At 44.8% G+C, this 15,909-nt stretch overlaps 1 protein-coding gene across 1 annotated transcript in view; it reads right to left on the reverse strand.

The window, feature by feature from the left end:
* Nucleotides 1–1,267: 1,267 nt before the first annotated feature.
* The window catches only part of GABBR1 (gamma-aminobutyric acid type B receptor subunit 1), a 189,700-nt gene continuing 175,058 nt past the window's right edge, over nt 1,268–15,909 (reverse strand). The window contains exons 18-24 of the mRNA XM_014054638.2: nt 13,447–13,563; nt 11,500–11,607; nt 7,481–7,574; nt 5,990–6,117; nt 4,729–4,857; nt 4,133–4,276; nt 1,268–3,218 (exon numbers count right to left, since the gene is read on the reverse strand). Of these exons, the coding sequence (XP_013910113.2) occupies nt 2,973–3,218; nt 4,133–4,276; nt 4,729–4,857; nt 5,990–6,117; nt 7,481–7,574; nt 11,500–11,607; nt 13,447–13,563 (966 nt within the window). The 3' untranslated portion in view covers nt 1,268–2,972. The remainder of the gene's footprint in view (nt 3,219–4,132; nt 4,277–4,728; nt 4,858–5,989; nt 6,118–7,480; nt 7,575–11,499; nt 11,608–13,446; nt 13,564–15,909) is intronic.

The following is a 15,909-nucleotide window of genomic DNA, read 5'->3' on the forward strand; positions in this document are numbered from 1 at the left end:
GCCCAACTTCAGTTAAATCTTACCTTTAATCTCCAGAGAGTGATGTCTGCAGTATATAAAAGAATGGACTAATTTCTAACTATACTGAAGAACGGTCCTGGCACACAGTTTTGGCAGCCACAGAGCAAGAGTGCTGGCCAGGGCTGCTCACATGACCTCCATCAATCTCTACTACATTGCCATTTTCCATAGCTGTTTTAACTCCAGGAGCTGGCCATTATTAGATAAACGATCTTCTTTCTCCTTAGGGCTACTGGGCTAATTCATCTGTTCATTCGTGGGCAGAGATTAAGGCTATATTTTAAAAGAGGCTTTCCAGAGTAGTCTAGCCACACACCTTTGCTTCTTTGGCTCTGTGGCAGCAAGAAAGCTTTTCAACACCACCCACCCACACCCACACCCTCCGAGTTAGGTATTAGTGGGAGGCTTAGCTCTTCCTTTAAAGTAGTGAGAACAATTTGGAAACAGTCCAAGTGTACCTACTTTCTCAAACACATCGTTTTTTACAGGTCTGCGGAAGCAGCCAATTATGGTTGGCATTAACTGGCTATGTTTCTTAATCAACTTTAAAAGCCCACCAGAAGGGGTTTTTCCTCTCTCTCTAGGCTCTACGTTCTCATGAACTTACTTGTAAGAGAACCCCAGTGAAACTTACTTCAGGGCCTAATGGCTTGCCCTTCCCTCATTCCCAAGAAGTACAGTTAACAGTCAAAGCTGGTGCACTAAGCCAAAACTTTTAAATGGTGCTACATTGCTAAATAGAGATGCTCTGGAGTAGCAGGCATTGATTTCCTATACATGCGGTCAAGTGTGTCTTACACCACAACAGAGCCCAAAATTTCCATTCCTAAGCCAAGAAAGTTAAGTGAATTTTGAATTTTGCCTCATTTGCCGCAGCTCAGTAAATCACTGCCATTAGTAACACGGTTGTTAAGTGAATTTGGCTTCCCCAATGACTTCGCTTGTCAGAAAGTCACAAAAGGGGATGTCCCTGGGACATTGCAACAGTTAAAAGTGTGAAAAATGGTCAAAAGTCACTTTTCCAGGGCTGTCGTAATGTCAAACGGTCACTGAAGTCGAGGAGTACCTGTGTAAGAATGAACAGGTTGTACCTACAAGTTGCGGGAGAAACATAGATGGCACCAAAAATGCTTTCATGAAAGAGAATTTCCTTTGCTCCACCCCATTGTGCAGGGCTCAAGTTGTCACTGGATGTAGAACAGCACCACAACATTCATACGGTCCACAGATGACACACAGATACGTATTTCATATGGTATAATTTTACTAAAGAACATCTGTATACTGGTGGAAAAATCTGGCAGGCATCTGGGCTTCCCTCACCATCCTAGGCAGCACCCATCACTTTCCTATATCTGCTGGGACAATAACGTGCTCCAAATGGGAAAAGCATGGGGAGGACCTGGCACACGAGTGTGCATTCTGCATGCAGAGGCGCATACATTCGTCAGACTGTTGGGCCCAGTTCCCTAATGTTCATCAGCAACCTAGCCAATCCTTGACTTCACTGTAGCTCCAGCATCCTACATTCCTTGTTTAGATGAACCAAGATGAAGGCAATAATGGCAATTAAATACGGTCTACAAATTCTCCATGGCCCAGGGTCAAAGCAAGGTCACACTTCCAAACATGAGATGTTGCTGAGTGGGAACTGCAATAGTTGTAGAAACGACTCAAAACTCACCTCCTCGCATTAGGCAATGCCCATTCCCTCATATCCAAGGAACGGTGCTTGCTTTCTTAAGAGCTCTGCTACAAGGCGTAGCGCGTGGTTAATTAATTACCTACTGGACAAGGAAGTTACTCGATATGTTCCCTCTCATGTCTCTAGCAAAAGCCTGTATCTCTGAACAAAGGCTCCACCTTCACCTTTAAAATTTTCCCCTTTGACTTTAAACCTTCACCTGCATCATTGCATCATGCTTCACCTTTACATAGATGTGGCCCAGCTGGGACTCCATTCTCATTGTACAGGAAGGACAGCAGAGGTTAAAATGAGACCTGGTTATGATGTGCAATACAGCTACCGTCAGAGCCAGCCAGGTTGTGCATTTATGCAGCTGCTTGTATTGGCAGCCAGAATCAGATCGGGAAACTAAGTTAAGTGCTTTTGATCACGTACATAATCAATGCATTCCAGTCCAACAATATGGAACTCTTTTTTTTGGGGGGGGGGGTTTACATGAAAGAAATTTTTTTCATGCCAAAATGCTTAGGAGACTCAATGGTCTGCTGCAGGAAGAATGTGCCACCGACTGGCTTGCAATAAAGACCCTTTTGCAAATGATCAGGTTGCAGCGAAAACAGGGAAAAAAATGTCCTTGTTGTAAAGACGACCCTTGTGAATTATGGTATGACTTATCAATAACGCAATACAACTGCCACATCAAAACTCAACTGTATACAAAATTGGTGTCCCCGAATGCTGTATTTACTGGTATCTGTATCTACTGGCACCTGTATCTAGGTAAGTTTACAGAGGAGCAAAAACTCCACCAGTTTTCAATGCTCCTTTCAGTCTGAATTTCTTCTCGCTCGTATTCCTGCAAGTACCCACGGCATGCAGACGGAGAGTTTGGGTTTATAGCAACCATGTTTCCAGTCGCTCCCTTCCCGAGTAGTGACACTTAAAGAGTAGTGAGATGTGGAGGGTGGGGGCGGGAAGTGTAGATGTGGTTATCCTTGAGATTCCCTACTTCTAAAATAAATCTCCAGATTTTCCACTTGGATTCCAGGCTCCAGGGGAAGCAGATGGACAGACACGAAGATATTTTACAAAGACTAGGGATTATGATTCCTTTTCCTTTCGTTCTTTTAGGGGGAAAAAGAAGCCACTTCCCAGCCAGCTGTACAGAGTCCCCACCCACCAGATGCCCATTCGCCTCCCCACCCCTCCCCGGCTACCCAAGCAAAGCCCTACTCTCCCTTTCTCCAGATGTCTGTAAGGTCCTTCACTTGTAGAGCAGGTGGACACGGCTCCCATCACAGTTGTTGCGTCCCAGCTTGTCAGCCTGCTCAGCCACCAAGCAACGGACGAGAGGCAGGCTGGGCTGGTAAAGGTTGGGGCCGGTGGCTGCTGAAGCTGAAGCTGAGTTGTTGAAATGGTTGTCAGCCGCACAGTTGGAGGAGCGTCGCCGGGAACGCAGTTGCTGCCGCTCTTTCAGCTGCTGCTGGAGCTCCGAGACGCGCTCTTCTTTCTGTCGGGGAGGAAGAAGGGAGGGAAGGTCTATGAAGCATCCTGGTGGAAGGGATGGATGTTGGCACAGGAGGACTGGTCATGTGCCATCAAGTTAGTGATGACTCTCAATGACCACATAATAGATTTTTCTCCAGGATCTGTTCTCAACTTATATTCCATTAGATACAAGGAGGAGGCAGCTGCAATCCTCCCCACACAAAAAGACCCAAAACCAAACTTGCTTCCAAGGAGGCTGCCCAACAATTAAAAGGAAGCTCAGTTTGCCTACTCTTTTATGCTCAGTTCTGTAGACTTCTATTAGGAATAGCACTTAGACCTATATACCACTTCATAGTGCTTTTGCAGCCCTCTCTAAGCGGTTTACAGAGTCAGCCTATTGCCCCCAACAATCTGGGTCCTCATTTTACCCACTTCGGGAGGATGGAAGGCTGAGTTAACCTTGAGCCTGGTAAGATTTGAACTGCCAAATTGCAGGCAGCCAGTAGTCAGCAGAAGTAGCCTGCAGTACTACACTCTAACCACTGCGCCACCATGGCTCTAAAATAGTATATTCTAAGAAGAGTGTGGAAGGTGCTCCTGAATAGTAAGCAGTGTTGTGTGCCACATTCTTAGTCTTTATAGGTGGCCAATTTGTACCTCCAGGGTTGCATTCTCCAATGATCACTGGAAACATCCACAATGGAGATTCCCACAATTTTGAGGAAAGAAACTGTCCCCCCCCCCCCCCCCAAAGTCAGGTAGAAAGAAATCACATGCCCCTTCTCATCATGGCTTTGCTCTCTGCCCCAAGTGGATCCAAGAAAGCCTCTCTACTGTGCATTATAAGCTTGGGCAGAAAATATAATGGCAATGCAAGGAAGGGCCAAACATCCCTTCCTGACTTCCCCCTGCCAAGTCACACATGGTCCCCACCTCGGCAATGATCTTCTCCAGTTCACGGTTCTCCTTCTCCAGCATCCGCGATTTCTCCTCCTCATTGTTGTTGGTGGAGGAGCCAGTTTTCATGGTGTCCTGCTGCTCGGACTGCCATTCTCCCCGGGTGATGAGGCGCCGCATCTGAAGCAAGAACCACACTTCTGCAATTCATGGCTAGGGAAGGGCTGCACAAGACAGCCAGAACAAGAAGACCAGATGCGCTTCTCTACTTTTTTAGCTCCCTTCCTGAGAAGGCCATTGTCTGGGATGGGCTAGAGCAGATCTGGGCATTTTACAGCCCCCTGAGCCATATCTGGCTCTTCGGCTGTATCTGTCCAGCCCACGTGAAGTCAATCGAAAATTAGAAATCAAATGTAAGTAAGTGTACGCCATGCATGCAATACAACTGCATTGCTTTTATTTTGAAGGGGATTATAATTTTTCCAATTTACATATGTGCATGCATGCATACTTATGCTCTTTCACAGCTCTTTTGGTTTGGCCCTCCACAATAGTCCCAGTCTCAGGCGGCCCTTTGGGTAAAATAAATTGTCCAGTCCTGAGCTAAATGGTGTCAGAGGGGAAGCACTTACCTTGGGCACAAACAGCACAACCAGTGTGATGTAAGAGGAGAAGACAATGGCAAGGGAGGCGAAGGCGAAGGCAGCATCCTGTTGACTGCTGAGGATCATGGTTACGGGGGCTGTGATAAGACACAGCACCTACAAGAGGGAGAGGCTCCAGGCTGTTAGCTTACACCGGAAAGCACACCCAGGAAGTCCTACAGCAGGATTTTACAACCTTGACAAACAGAAGCCGTGTGGACTTCAACTCTCAGAATTCTCTAGCCATCATAGGAAATTTGCTTCTAGCCTTTAAGGCTCGCCCGGCCCCTATGGCCAAGGAGAGATAATATCCTTGACATCATCCAACAGGACAGGTTGGCTTCCTGAAAGCAGATGGTTATCACTGCAACTCTAAACACTGGGAAGCAAAGCTTCCTGACTGATGTTCAGACACTCCTCCCCAAAAGTGCCAACTCCACAGGGGAGGCCACACACTAGGGAATCAACTCTACAGGAAGGTTAAAACTACTTCGATTGAGATTGGGTATAATAACAGAATTGTCCAAGTCTGAGTGTATCTCCTACTCTTTCTAAATGTACTATAAATTTGAAATTCTAAATATAAATTTGGTGAATATACTAAATAAAGTATATTTACCCTTATATTATGACTGTATTGTCGTTATTATCCTTCTCATATTTTTTTAATACTTTCTCTTATTGGTATCATTATTATGATAATTATTCCGTTGTTTTGCATGGAGAACGTATACACTGGAGACAAATTCCTTGTGTGTCTAATCACACTTTGTCAAATAAAGAATTCCATCCCATCCCATTCTTATTCTATTCTTATTCCATTCTCCACTCCACTCCACTCTGCTCCATTCTATTCTTAAAGTATTCTTATAGTTCAGTGAATCTGCCACTTCCAAACATTATCTAGACATCCTGGACTTAAAAAAAAATATTCTACTGCTTGTTACCTTGGCAACAGAGCTTGCATATATGTGAAGATCATCTTCCTTGCTCCTTACAAAAAGAGATCTTATACGCAACCCCCAGTGTGAGGCAAAGTAGCCCAAAACCAGACAACTCTGTGGCAAATTAGAAGTGGCTCAATCTGCATTCTGAACCCTACTAAGGCTGGCCCAAACCTTCTTCCTTCTCTTTAGACTGAGGAGAAACTGAACACTCTTCAAAGTACTTGTACTCTCAAGCTTCACTGCGGCACTCCGGTGCTTAATTGGCAGAGATGATTGTCAATCATTGGAAACAAACCACTTACAGCCACATTATAGATTGCCATGCCCACAGCTCGGTGGTCATTGATTTTCTCTGTGGAGACTCCTTTTGTCTCATAGGCCAGGAAGATGCCTAAAAGCAGCAGCAGACCCTTGAAGCCGTAGAAGATACCTGTGGGGAGGGAGAAGTGTGAAGAGGGTGGAAGGGGAAGAGGTCCCAACAGGAGGGTGGATGTAGGGGGGAACAACCCTTGAAAGGCTGGCGGTAGATTCTGCCCTCCCCACCCACCCTTATTCACTCTCTCACTCTTTAGATAGTAGGTAGCTGGCTTCTTTTACGAAACATTCAAGGAGGTTTACAAGAAAAAAGCAGCAGAATAACAATAAAGCAAGAATCAAAAAGAAAATTGAAATTGAAAGAAAATTCCAGGTGTTAGACCTGGAAGCCATCTTTTACATTTGGGCCTTCAGGCCTGCCACAGTTTCTACTGTGGGAAAATGGGAGGGGGGATTATATGGAGTATGGGTGATAACATTCCTTTCTCAGAGAGTCAAGGACACCTTGCCCTGCAGCTGCCATGAGGTGACTACATTTCCAGTTTTGGATGGTGCCCCATTGGGCCATGTGATGGACATGTGGGTGCAGGGAAAGGGGCTTGGACTTTCTTTTGGGTGGGAAAAACCTGGAAACTTTCAGATTTGGGTTTTCCCAGATGTGCCAATATGACATCTCTAATACAATGGAGCTTTGAGGGAACTCACGCCTCGGAGTCTTCTTTTGTTGGGGTGTTACTTGGAACCCTGACACACAGATTTTAACAGGATTTTAACTCCCCCCTCTCCTCCAATGATTAAATCTCCCCAAACTTCCAGGTAGCCTAATTGTTGGTCCTTGTAGTCAAAGTACCAGATGGAGGAAGGGTTGTCTAATCAGCTTCCAAACAGTGTAAAAAAAAAAACCCCAGCAACGATCATTGAGTACAAACCAAATGTAACAAAGAGAGAGAGAGAGAGCACCAAATGGTATGCAATTCATGCCCAGTATTCTTGGCAGAGCCACCTGGCTGACTCTACACGGCATAGGGTTTCCAGCCTAGGCATGGGTTTGGACTAGAAGATCTCCAAGGTCCCTTCCAACTCTGCTATCGTATTGTATTGTATTGTATTGTATTGTATTGTATTGTATTGTATTGTATTGTATTGTATTCTCTCCTCACCTACATTGTTTTTCAGCCCTCCAGCACTTCCTCCCCAATTTCCTAAGACAATCTATTTTACTAGGAATGGTAAAATACACGTGTGCAGATGAAACACCTGGGGGGGGGAGATTGGGCAATAGACAAGGACCCAAAAATATTCAGGACATCAAGCTTCAATCCAGAATGCAGGAAAGTGACTGAGTTGTTCAGTTCTGAACTAAGGCAGGACTGGGCAGTGTTGCAGGGCTAGCCCAGGAGAGGAAAGGACACCAAAACCTGGAGATGAGCAGAAGTGGACTTTGGGACAAACACCCTTCTTTTCCTGGAGAGGCTCACCCAGCCAAGTGTTCATCTTTTCGGAACTGCAGTGCTCCAGCTTGGGTAGGATCAGCACGTCAATGTCACTTTTAGGCTCCTCTTTGGTAAATTCCTTTGGGGGGGGGGGAGAAAGGATGAAAACATTGGAAGCAGAAGAGCCAAAGCAGATAACAAACTGAATAAGCCAAGGTATGCTGTTAAATGTATGTGTATATATATATATATGTGTGTGTGTGTGTGTGTGTGTGTGTGTGTGTTTATTTGTGCTGATAAATAAATAAAGGGAGACTAGTATAGATCTATTTCAAGCTATTTAGCTCTCATCAGCTAGCCATACCCTTACTGGGATTTGAACCTGGGCTATATTACATACTAGGCAGAAATCTTAGCCATTAGGCCACAGGCTCTTATCCGTTATCAGCGAAGCCAGGGTGAAAGGTATCTATTAGATTTTTTACAACCCCTGGTAAGCCCCAATTATGGGAAGAAGCCAACTGCTTCCATCAACTGTCAATCGGCTCGTCACAAGAGTCCATCACGACAGAAACCCAATACCTTTACTGTTGCCGGCAACAGTAAAGGTATTGGGTTTCTGTCGTGATGGACTCTTGTGACGAGCCGATTGACAGTTGATGGAAGCAGTTGGCTTCCTCCCATAATTGGGGCTTACCAGGGGTTGTAAAAAAATCTAATATATATATATATATATATATATATATATATGTATGTATGTATGTATGTATGTATGTATGTATGTATGTATGTATACACACACACACACACACACACACACACATACATACCTGTCTCAAGCACATCAGTATAAAGAAGAATATAAAGAAGCATGTATAAAGGAATACCCTAATCAAGAAACCACCGAGGAGAAAAATCACCCCCTTCAGCAACACTGGCAGGACAAGCTATATGAAAAGACAGCAAACTCCACTCCCTTCTAGCACTGATGTTACCCAACGTTACTTAGTTGGGTAATAAAACACCTGCAAGAAAACAACCAAGCTTAGAGAGCACCAGGACCTCACAGTTCAATCCTGATATTCTCTTTTCTAAAGAAGGGTGTGGAAGAGGGTAAAACTGTAATTTAACCAGTGGTGGAACTGAATTTTTTTTACTAACCGGTTCTGTGGGCGTGGCTTGGTGGGTGTAGCAGGGAAAGGATACTGTAAAATCTCCATTCCAACCCCACTCCAGGGGAAGGTTACTGCAAAATCCCCATTCCCTCCCGATCAGTTGGAAGTCGGGAGGCAGAGAATAGATGGGGGAAGGGCCAGCCAGAGGTGGTATTTGCCAGTTCTCTGGACTACTCAAAATCTCCGCTACTGGTTCTCCAGAACTGGTCAGAACCTGCTGAATACCACCTCTGAATTTAACCACAGCAATAGCATTTAGGCTTACATACTGCCCCATAATATGTTATAGAACTCTCTGGGCAGTTGACAATGTAAGTATCAAGCATGGAAAATCAGGATTCCAGGCACTTCGGATGAATATAAAAGTTTAATGCATGCCTATACTCTCTATAAGAATATTTGGTACAAAGAGGCAGTAGATAAGAGTCAACAGAATTCAAGGTGGGTTTGAAGAGACTCAAGACTGATGATGCATTTGACCCCTCCTTCGGGCTCAGCCTGGTCATCTCAAACAGTAAATGGTATTTGCATATTGCTTCCAACCATCTGTTTTCTCATTTTACCAACCTCGGAAGGATGGAAGGCTGACATAACTTTTAGCCCTGCCAAGATCGAACTCCAGGTTGTGGAGTTTGTTTGCAATACTGCACTCTAACCACTGAGACACAAAGCCACCTAGTGGTACATTTAACATGCAAAAAGGACATATGGGCAAGTTTTTGTCTTGTGGCCATTTCCCTTGCTCTGCTTTCAAGTTTCTTTTCTTAACTAATAACAAGAGCCCAGCTAAAAAATAATCTTAAGTAAAATTCTGTAAGAAAGTTAGCAGCGTTTTCTCTTTCACGCACACCTTTTATACCTTAAATTGCCGCGCCTTTACACATCTCGCTTTATATGTAACTGGGATAGCTTCAAGCTCAAAATTACAGGGCAGCAGCTGTCATATATACTTTAGAAAAAGAGGAGTTTCTAATAAGTTGGTTTTAGAGAAATATGTGGCTTGCTCTATAGCATCCAGGCTCCCTATAGGTGTGATGCAGAGGCACCTGCAAAATTGGATGGTTTCATCAACATGAGGAAATGGGTGTTGTGACATCACATTGCAAACATCTGTCTCTTACTCATCTCCATGCAATATCATGATGAACGTGCGAAAGAACAGTTTGTGTCCATATTTCACAACGATCGTTTTGTCACGTACCCTCGTGATATACTATTAGGTCAGGGAGAAAGGAACACTGACGTTTTAGTCGCTTCCCAGAACCATAAGTCCTATATTACATTCAGTCAAAGAAGGAAAGGATCCTGGGAATAGGTTTTCATATACAACGTGACTTACAACAATTTGCTTAGTGACCGTTCAAAGTTATGACGGCAACTGGGGAACCAGTTCAGGGGCGTGGCCAGCCTGGGTCGCTGCCAGTTCTGCAACCCAGGGCGGCATACCATTACTGGTTCGGCTAAACCGGGCAAACCAGTAGGAACCCACCTCTACAATACTCCCTTAACAACATACTTGGCAACATAAATTTTGGGCTTGATTGTGGTCATAAGTCAAGGACTGTCTATATATTCCAACTCACACTGGGAATCACAATTCAACCAAGCTATGGACAAATTGCCAAGAATGGGAAAGGAAAGGAAACAAGGAAGAAAAAACAACCTTCTCAAGAGATTGACATAATGGAAGAGGAGAAGAAACTGCAGGGACATACCGAAGAGGTGAGATATAGGAGATGACAAGGCTGAGCCTGAGGGAGGGATCAACTGCGTGATCTCCTACATGATATCTACAACTGCAGTTAGACAGTAAAGGCCAGCAATTAGCAGGAGCTTGTAAAACTCAAGACTCAGATGTTGAGAGTCAATAAGGTGAGTTTACAAAAGTCTCCTCTGCTTACAACTCTCCCTGTTGGTTGGGCCAGCAAGTATTGCTGTACCAATTCCAAAACATAACGAATTGCTTAAATCATGATTAAGGCAAGCGTATCATGTGAATGCAGCCAGCACTGATACTGGGGGGGGGGGGGGCACACTCAAAAACAAGAGGCAGCAAATGTATGGGAGATTATGGGGCTATGTTTTAAGGGAAGAAGCAGAGGAACTGGGTCGTAGAGGAGAGATAATGAGATAGGCATCCAAGAGAGTTTCCTACAATACATTAGGACAAACACCTGCTTTAGTTATTGTCCACCAAGCCATCCCTGACTCCTGGTGACTACATGGGCAAATCTATGCAGTTTCCTTGCCAAAACTTTCAGAGGAGATTTGTCACTGCCTTCTTCCTAAGGCCATGAAAAAACGTGACTGATCCACTCACTCACTTTATTCCATGCCTAAGGCAGCAATAAAAATTCTCAATGTCCTGGCCTCAAATTTAGTGTTAAGCTTGATTGCAAATGTTGGGCTTTTCTGTTAAAAAAAAAAAAAAGAACAGTGGTCAGTGGAATGAGAACCATCTCCAGTAACATGGGACTAGTAGTCCCCTCTGTGGTTCCAGAATGACACCTTACAGGACCTCCAGCCTGCAGGGCCAGTGAAGAGGGACATTACAAATAACAATAAGTGGGAGGCCACAAGGTTCCCTTCATTGATCTAATAGGAATGCGGAATCTTCTTTTGAAGAATGGGGAAGCATGTTTGTATAAAGCAACACTTCACTGCTGAAAAGACAGACCTTCTGGTCCAGGCTAACATAATTTTTGCCTGTTTAACTCATTAAAACTTTGTGGGCTAATAATAGAAAAACAGTTGTACTCTCCATGGAATTTTTAAAAATGGCTATTTTACCTATCTTGGTACAAATGGTACCAACAACAAACTGGCCCTGTCAACTGGAATCCTTGAACCTATAGCTTGTTTTGGAATGATGCCCGCTTAGGATGTTACCTCTGTTGTGCGTTTCAGTGGGTTAACTATTTGCCAGATAGCCAAGATAACAAAATCGAGCCCGACAAGCAATCCAACAGTGGCATAGAGTTTCCAGGGTTCCAAAGTCTGTGGGGAAAAAAAAGGAGAGAAAGAACTGAGGGCTGAACCCACTCAAAGGGATAGAATGGAATATATGAAATTTCACGGATCATGGAGGACACAAATTCAAGCTGCCTTGAGTTTTCCGACCATGGATCCATCTAGTCAATTGCAATAATTATTATTGTTTACCCAATGTCTTTAATCGTGTATTATTGGGTACTATGGAAATTGTTGTGGCCCGCCAGTGGCCAGCAGTGCTGGTAGCAGATTTGGACAGTGAGGAGGTTGGGGAGGAACATGGGCCAGGCCTGGAGCCTGGGGAAGGCTCTGATGAGGGCTCTGTGTCGGAGGCAGAGAGGGAGCCAGAGCCGTATGCCAGTTATCAGCCGCATTCAGAGTCAGACATCAGTGAGGAAGATGAACAGCTGGATCCTGTTCCCAGTGTGCGCATGTGCAGCGTTGCCAGATGAAGGGAACAGCTAAAGAACAGGGGTCGACTTGGGAGTAAGCCCCACAGGTGGACGATGAATGGCCCCTCCCAGAGTAAATAAAAGAGGAGCGAAGGGGGAGTGGAGTTTGCAGGAGACAATTAGTTTGCTTAATTGGTTCGAGACTCTCCGAGACTCCTTGCCAAGTTTTGCAGCTATTGGCCTGGCTGATCTCCAAGCCAGATAAGGTCTGTGACTGTAAATTCACCCTTGAACGATTTTGCTGGATGTGAATGAGAAGAATTCACAGTGAATAAAATGAATAAAAAGGGCTTTTGTTGGGACAAGGAGTTTGCTTCATGCCCTTGGGAAGCCTATGTCATGCTGCTTTGTTTGATTATTTTCCCCAAGCTGGTGCCATTTATGTGGTTGGTCTTCAGACTCTCATAAGCCTGGGAATTGAAATGAATATTACCTGGAAGGCATCAGACTGAGGAAAGTTAAGAGAGTGTTGGAAATTCAAGGATGGAAAATCCCAAGTTTAGTGGAAAAAGTGGGCTTAAAGTTAAGAAATAAGACAGCACAAAGATGTTCTGGGAAACAAGTTGTGTGCAAATACAGTTTCCCCCAAATTCCTGTTTTGTATCCAGAGAGGACTGGAGAAACTAGTCCCAGTCACAACAATACCAGGCTGCATGGTCCAATGGTTTCATTTACAGGTAATATAAGGCAGCCTCCTCAATGTGCCTATGAAGTTAAGTGCTGTTCCTGCAGTGACAGGTTCCTTGGGAAATTTATCAACATAAATGTAAAAACACAAACACCGTAAAGCAATAAATCAAAACAGTAAAATTCAGCAGTGTTTAAACAAGAGGCTAAGGACACACATGCAGAGAGAGAAAGCATGGTATCCATGGCTAAGGAACTTAGAGAAATTTATTGTGCCTTTTCTGAACTATGGTTATAACATCAAATTTACTAGCCCTCCCACCCTGAGAATGGTGTGCTCCCCTCCAAATCTGCAGCCAGTCATAAATCATAGCAAAACTCAGGTGTAAATACACTCTTAGACCTGGGCTCTGCTAAGATTTATGAACTTGTATGTCAAATCCTTTCACCTAAAGACACACCCACCAGATATAAATGATAAAGTATCTGGAACACTAATCTCTATCAACAATCGTTTTCGTGGAACATGGGTGTGGTATGATTTCAAGATTAAATTCCTGCGGAATAGATAACAAAGAACACCCTGGTAATTTTTTTTGCAAATGTAAGCCAATTCTGTCTTGGCGTGGCCCCAAGCCATTTCTGAATTGTTTCAAGGAATAATAAGAGTTCCAAAGAAATACATGGTACATCCAAATTATTTCTTTGTATTTCTCGCTTCATTTGAATGACTCAGCCCAGAGCAATAACAAGACGAAACACACACCTTCCGTCGTTCTTTCTTCTCTTCCTTCTTGGTGAAGACGGTGTGCACCCACCAGATTTTGGTGAACATGCTGCCATAGCCAAGGCTAAAACCCAAACCCAGGAGCCAAAGCCGAGCCTGGAAATGGGGTGAAGGAAAAGAATAGTAAGAAAGCAGGAAAAATCCATATTAATATCTTCCTTTAGAGTATCTCATCAAAAAAGAATGTTAGAACTTCCCCAAAGCTCTTAATCAATCAAGACAATCTGGGACTTTCCCCGAGAGATATCTATGTCATAGAGAGTTGATGCATTTTCTAACACTATAGATCAGGGGTGTCAAATTCGATTTCATTGAGGGGTTGTGTTAGACTTTGGGGAGCTGTGGTGGGCGTGGCCAGGGTGGGCGTGGCCAGTTCGACTTCACTTGTATGGGGGCACCTATGGTGGCCCGAGCACTCTGCCAGCGAAAACGGGCTCCCAAGCTCCTTTTTTGGCTGCGACAGACTCCTACAACACTCTGCCAGCGAAAATGGAGCTTGGGAGGGCCGCCCGTAGCCCTCACGAGCTCCGTTTTCGCTGGCAGAGGCACTGTGGGCTGGTCCTTTGCTGTTTCCAAGGTGGGCCTGTGGGCCAGATCTAAGCACTCCACGGGCTGGATTTTACAGGACTTTATTCAACTTTATTCATGAAGATCAATGTGGGTTTTTATCTAAAAGACAATTATGAAATAATATTAGCAATGTTTTGGATATTTTGGAGCATTTAGAGGAAAGCAATGAAAAACAATTCTGCACTAATCTTCTTAGACCCATCAACATTTTGAATTGGATTTTCTTATTTAGGGTTCTAGAACACATGACTCTTGGAGATAATTTTATTAAATAGATAAGATCAATTGATACTTCATGGAAAGCACAAGTGATTCTTAACATATAATTACCGTGTTTCCCCGAAAATAAGACAGGGTCTTATTTTCTTTTGCCTCGCGAAATATGGCCTTGGGCTTATTATAGGGGGAGGGCTTATTGTTTTGGGGTTGCCGGGCAGCTGCTCCCTTGCGAATTGGCTCCTGAAGAGCCGGCCAGACTCAGGGGCGAAGCAGCCATGAGGTGACCATGCTCACGAGCAACCGCCTGGTAAACCCCCTCTCCAGCTGGGCAGAGTGCCATTCACTGACCTAGGGAGTATTCCTAAGGCACCAAGGCACATGGCGCTCTGTCCGCTCCCCAGCTCCCGTGGCTTGGCACTGCCCGGCTGGAGAGGGGGGTTGGGCATGCACCTGTTCTGCCCCCACCACGCTCCGAGCATAACTTCTTCTCCGGCTTCCAAACTCCAAAACTCGGCTGTCGAGTCTTCCAGCAGCGGCCACTCTAGGAGTGTGCTCTATGGTTGTGGGCTGGCTGCTGGAAGACTCTGTCCAGCAGCTGGCCCACAACCATAGAGCACACTCCTAGAGCGGCCCCTGCTGGAAGACTCGGCAGCCAAGTTTTGGAATTTGGAAGCCGGAGAAGAAGTTATGCTTGGAGCGCAGCAGCGGTGGAACAGGTTCTCGCGCAACCCCCCTCTCCAGCTGGGCAGAGCTCCATGCACTGACCTAGGGGGTATCCCGAATGTGCCAAGTCACGGGAGCTGGGGAGCGGGCAGAGTGCCACATGCCTTGGCGCCTTAGGGATACCCCCTAGGTCAGTAAATGGTGCTCTGCCCAGCTGGAGAGGGGGTTTACTGGGTGGCTGCTTGTGAGCATGGTCACCTCATGGCTGCTTCGCCCCTGAGGCTGTGCCCGGCTCTTCGGGAGCCAGTTTGCAAGGGAGCGGACGCCTGGCAACTCCCCCCTCCGGCCAGGCAGAATGCCACTCCCCAATCTAGCGGTATCCCAAAGGTGCCAAGCAATGTGAGCGCCTCCCCCCCCAGCTCCCGTGACTTGGGACATACCGCTAGGTCGGTGAGCAGTGCTCTGCCTGGCCGGAGGGGGATTGTCCAGGGGGCTTATTTTCAGGGGTGGGCTTATATTTTTGCCCACGTGAAAAATGTGGCAAGGTGTTAGTTTCAGGACAGGTCGTATTTTCGGGGAAACACGGTATGTTAACATATAACTGTGAGACTCAAAAAGGCTTAATACTAGGATACCTGCTGTCTCCACTTTTATTTTAATTCTTGAGTTTCTGAATAGAGACATAAGATTTTATGAGAGAATAACCAGATTAAGGTAAAAAAAGAAATTCATAAATTAATCCTTTTGCAGATGACAAAAGGTGTTAATTTTGGAAGCTCTACTGGATGGATTTGAAACATTAATGGAAAAATTAAAGATCTTTGGTATGCTAACAGGTTTTAAGTTTAATAATCAAAAGACAAAGAAGCTTACAAAAATATGAAAATAGAAGATCAAATAGAACTGATGGAGAAAACTGGTTTAAGATTAAGAAAAAAAATAAAATACTTGGGTATTATGATGATGAATATGAATCATATGCTATTTTGA

The sequence above is a fragment of the Thamnophis sirtalis genome, unplaced genomic scaffold (assembly GCF_051295495.1).
Source record: "Thamnophis sirtalis isolate CommonGarterSnake01/CBP01778 unplaced genomic scaffold, rThaSir2_p1.2 scaffold_3, whole genome shotgun sequence".
Classification (NCBI taxonomy): domain Eukaryota; kingdom Metazoa; phylum Chordata; class Lepidosauria; order Squamata; family Natricidae; genus Thamnophis; species Thamnophis sirtalis.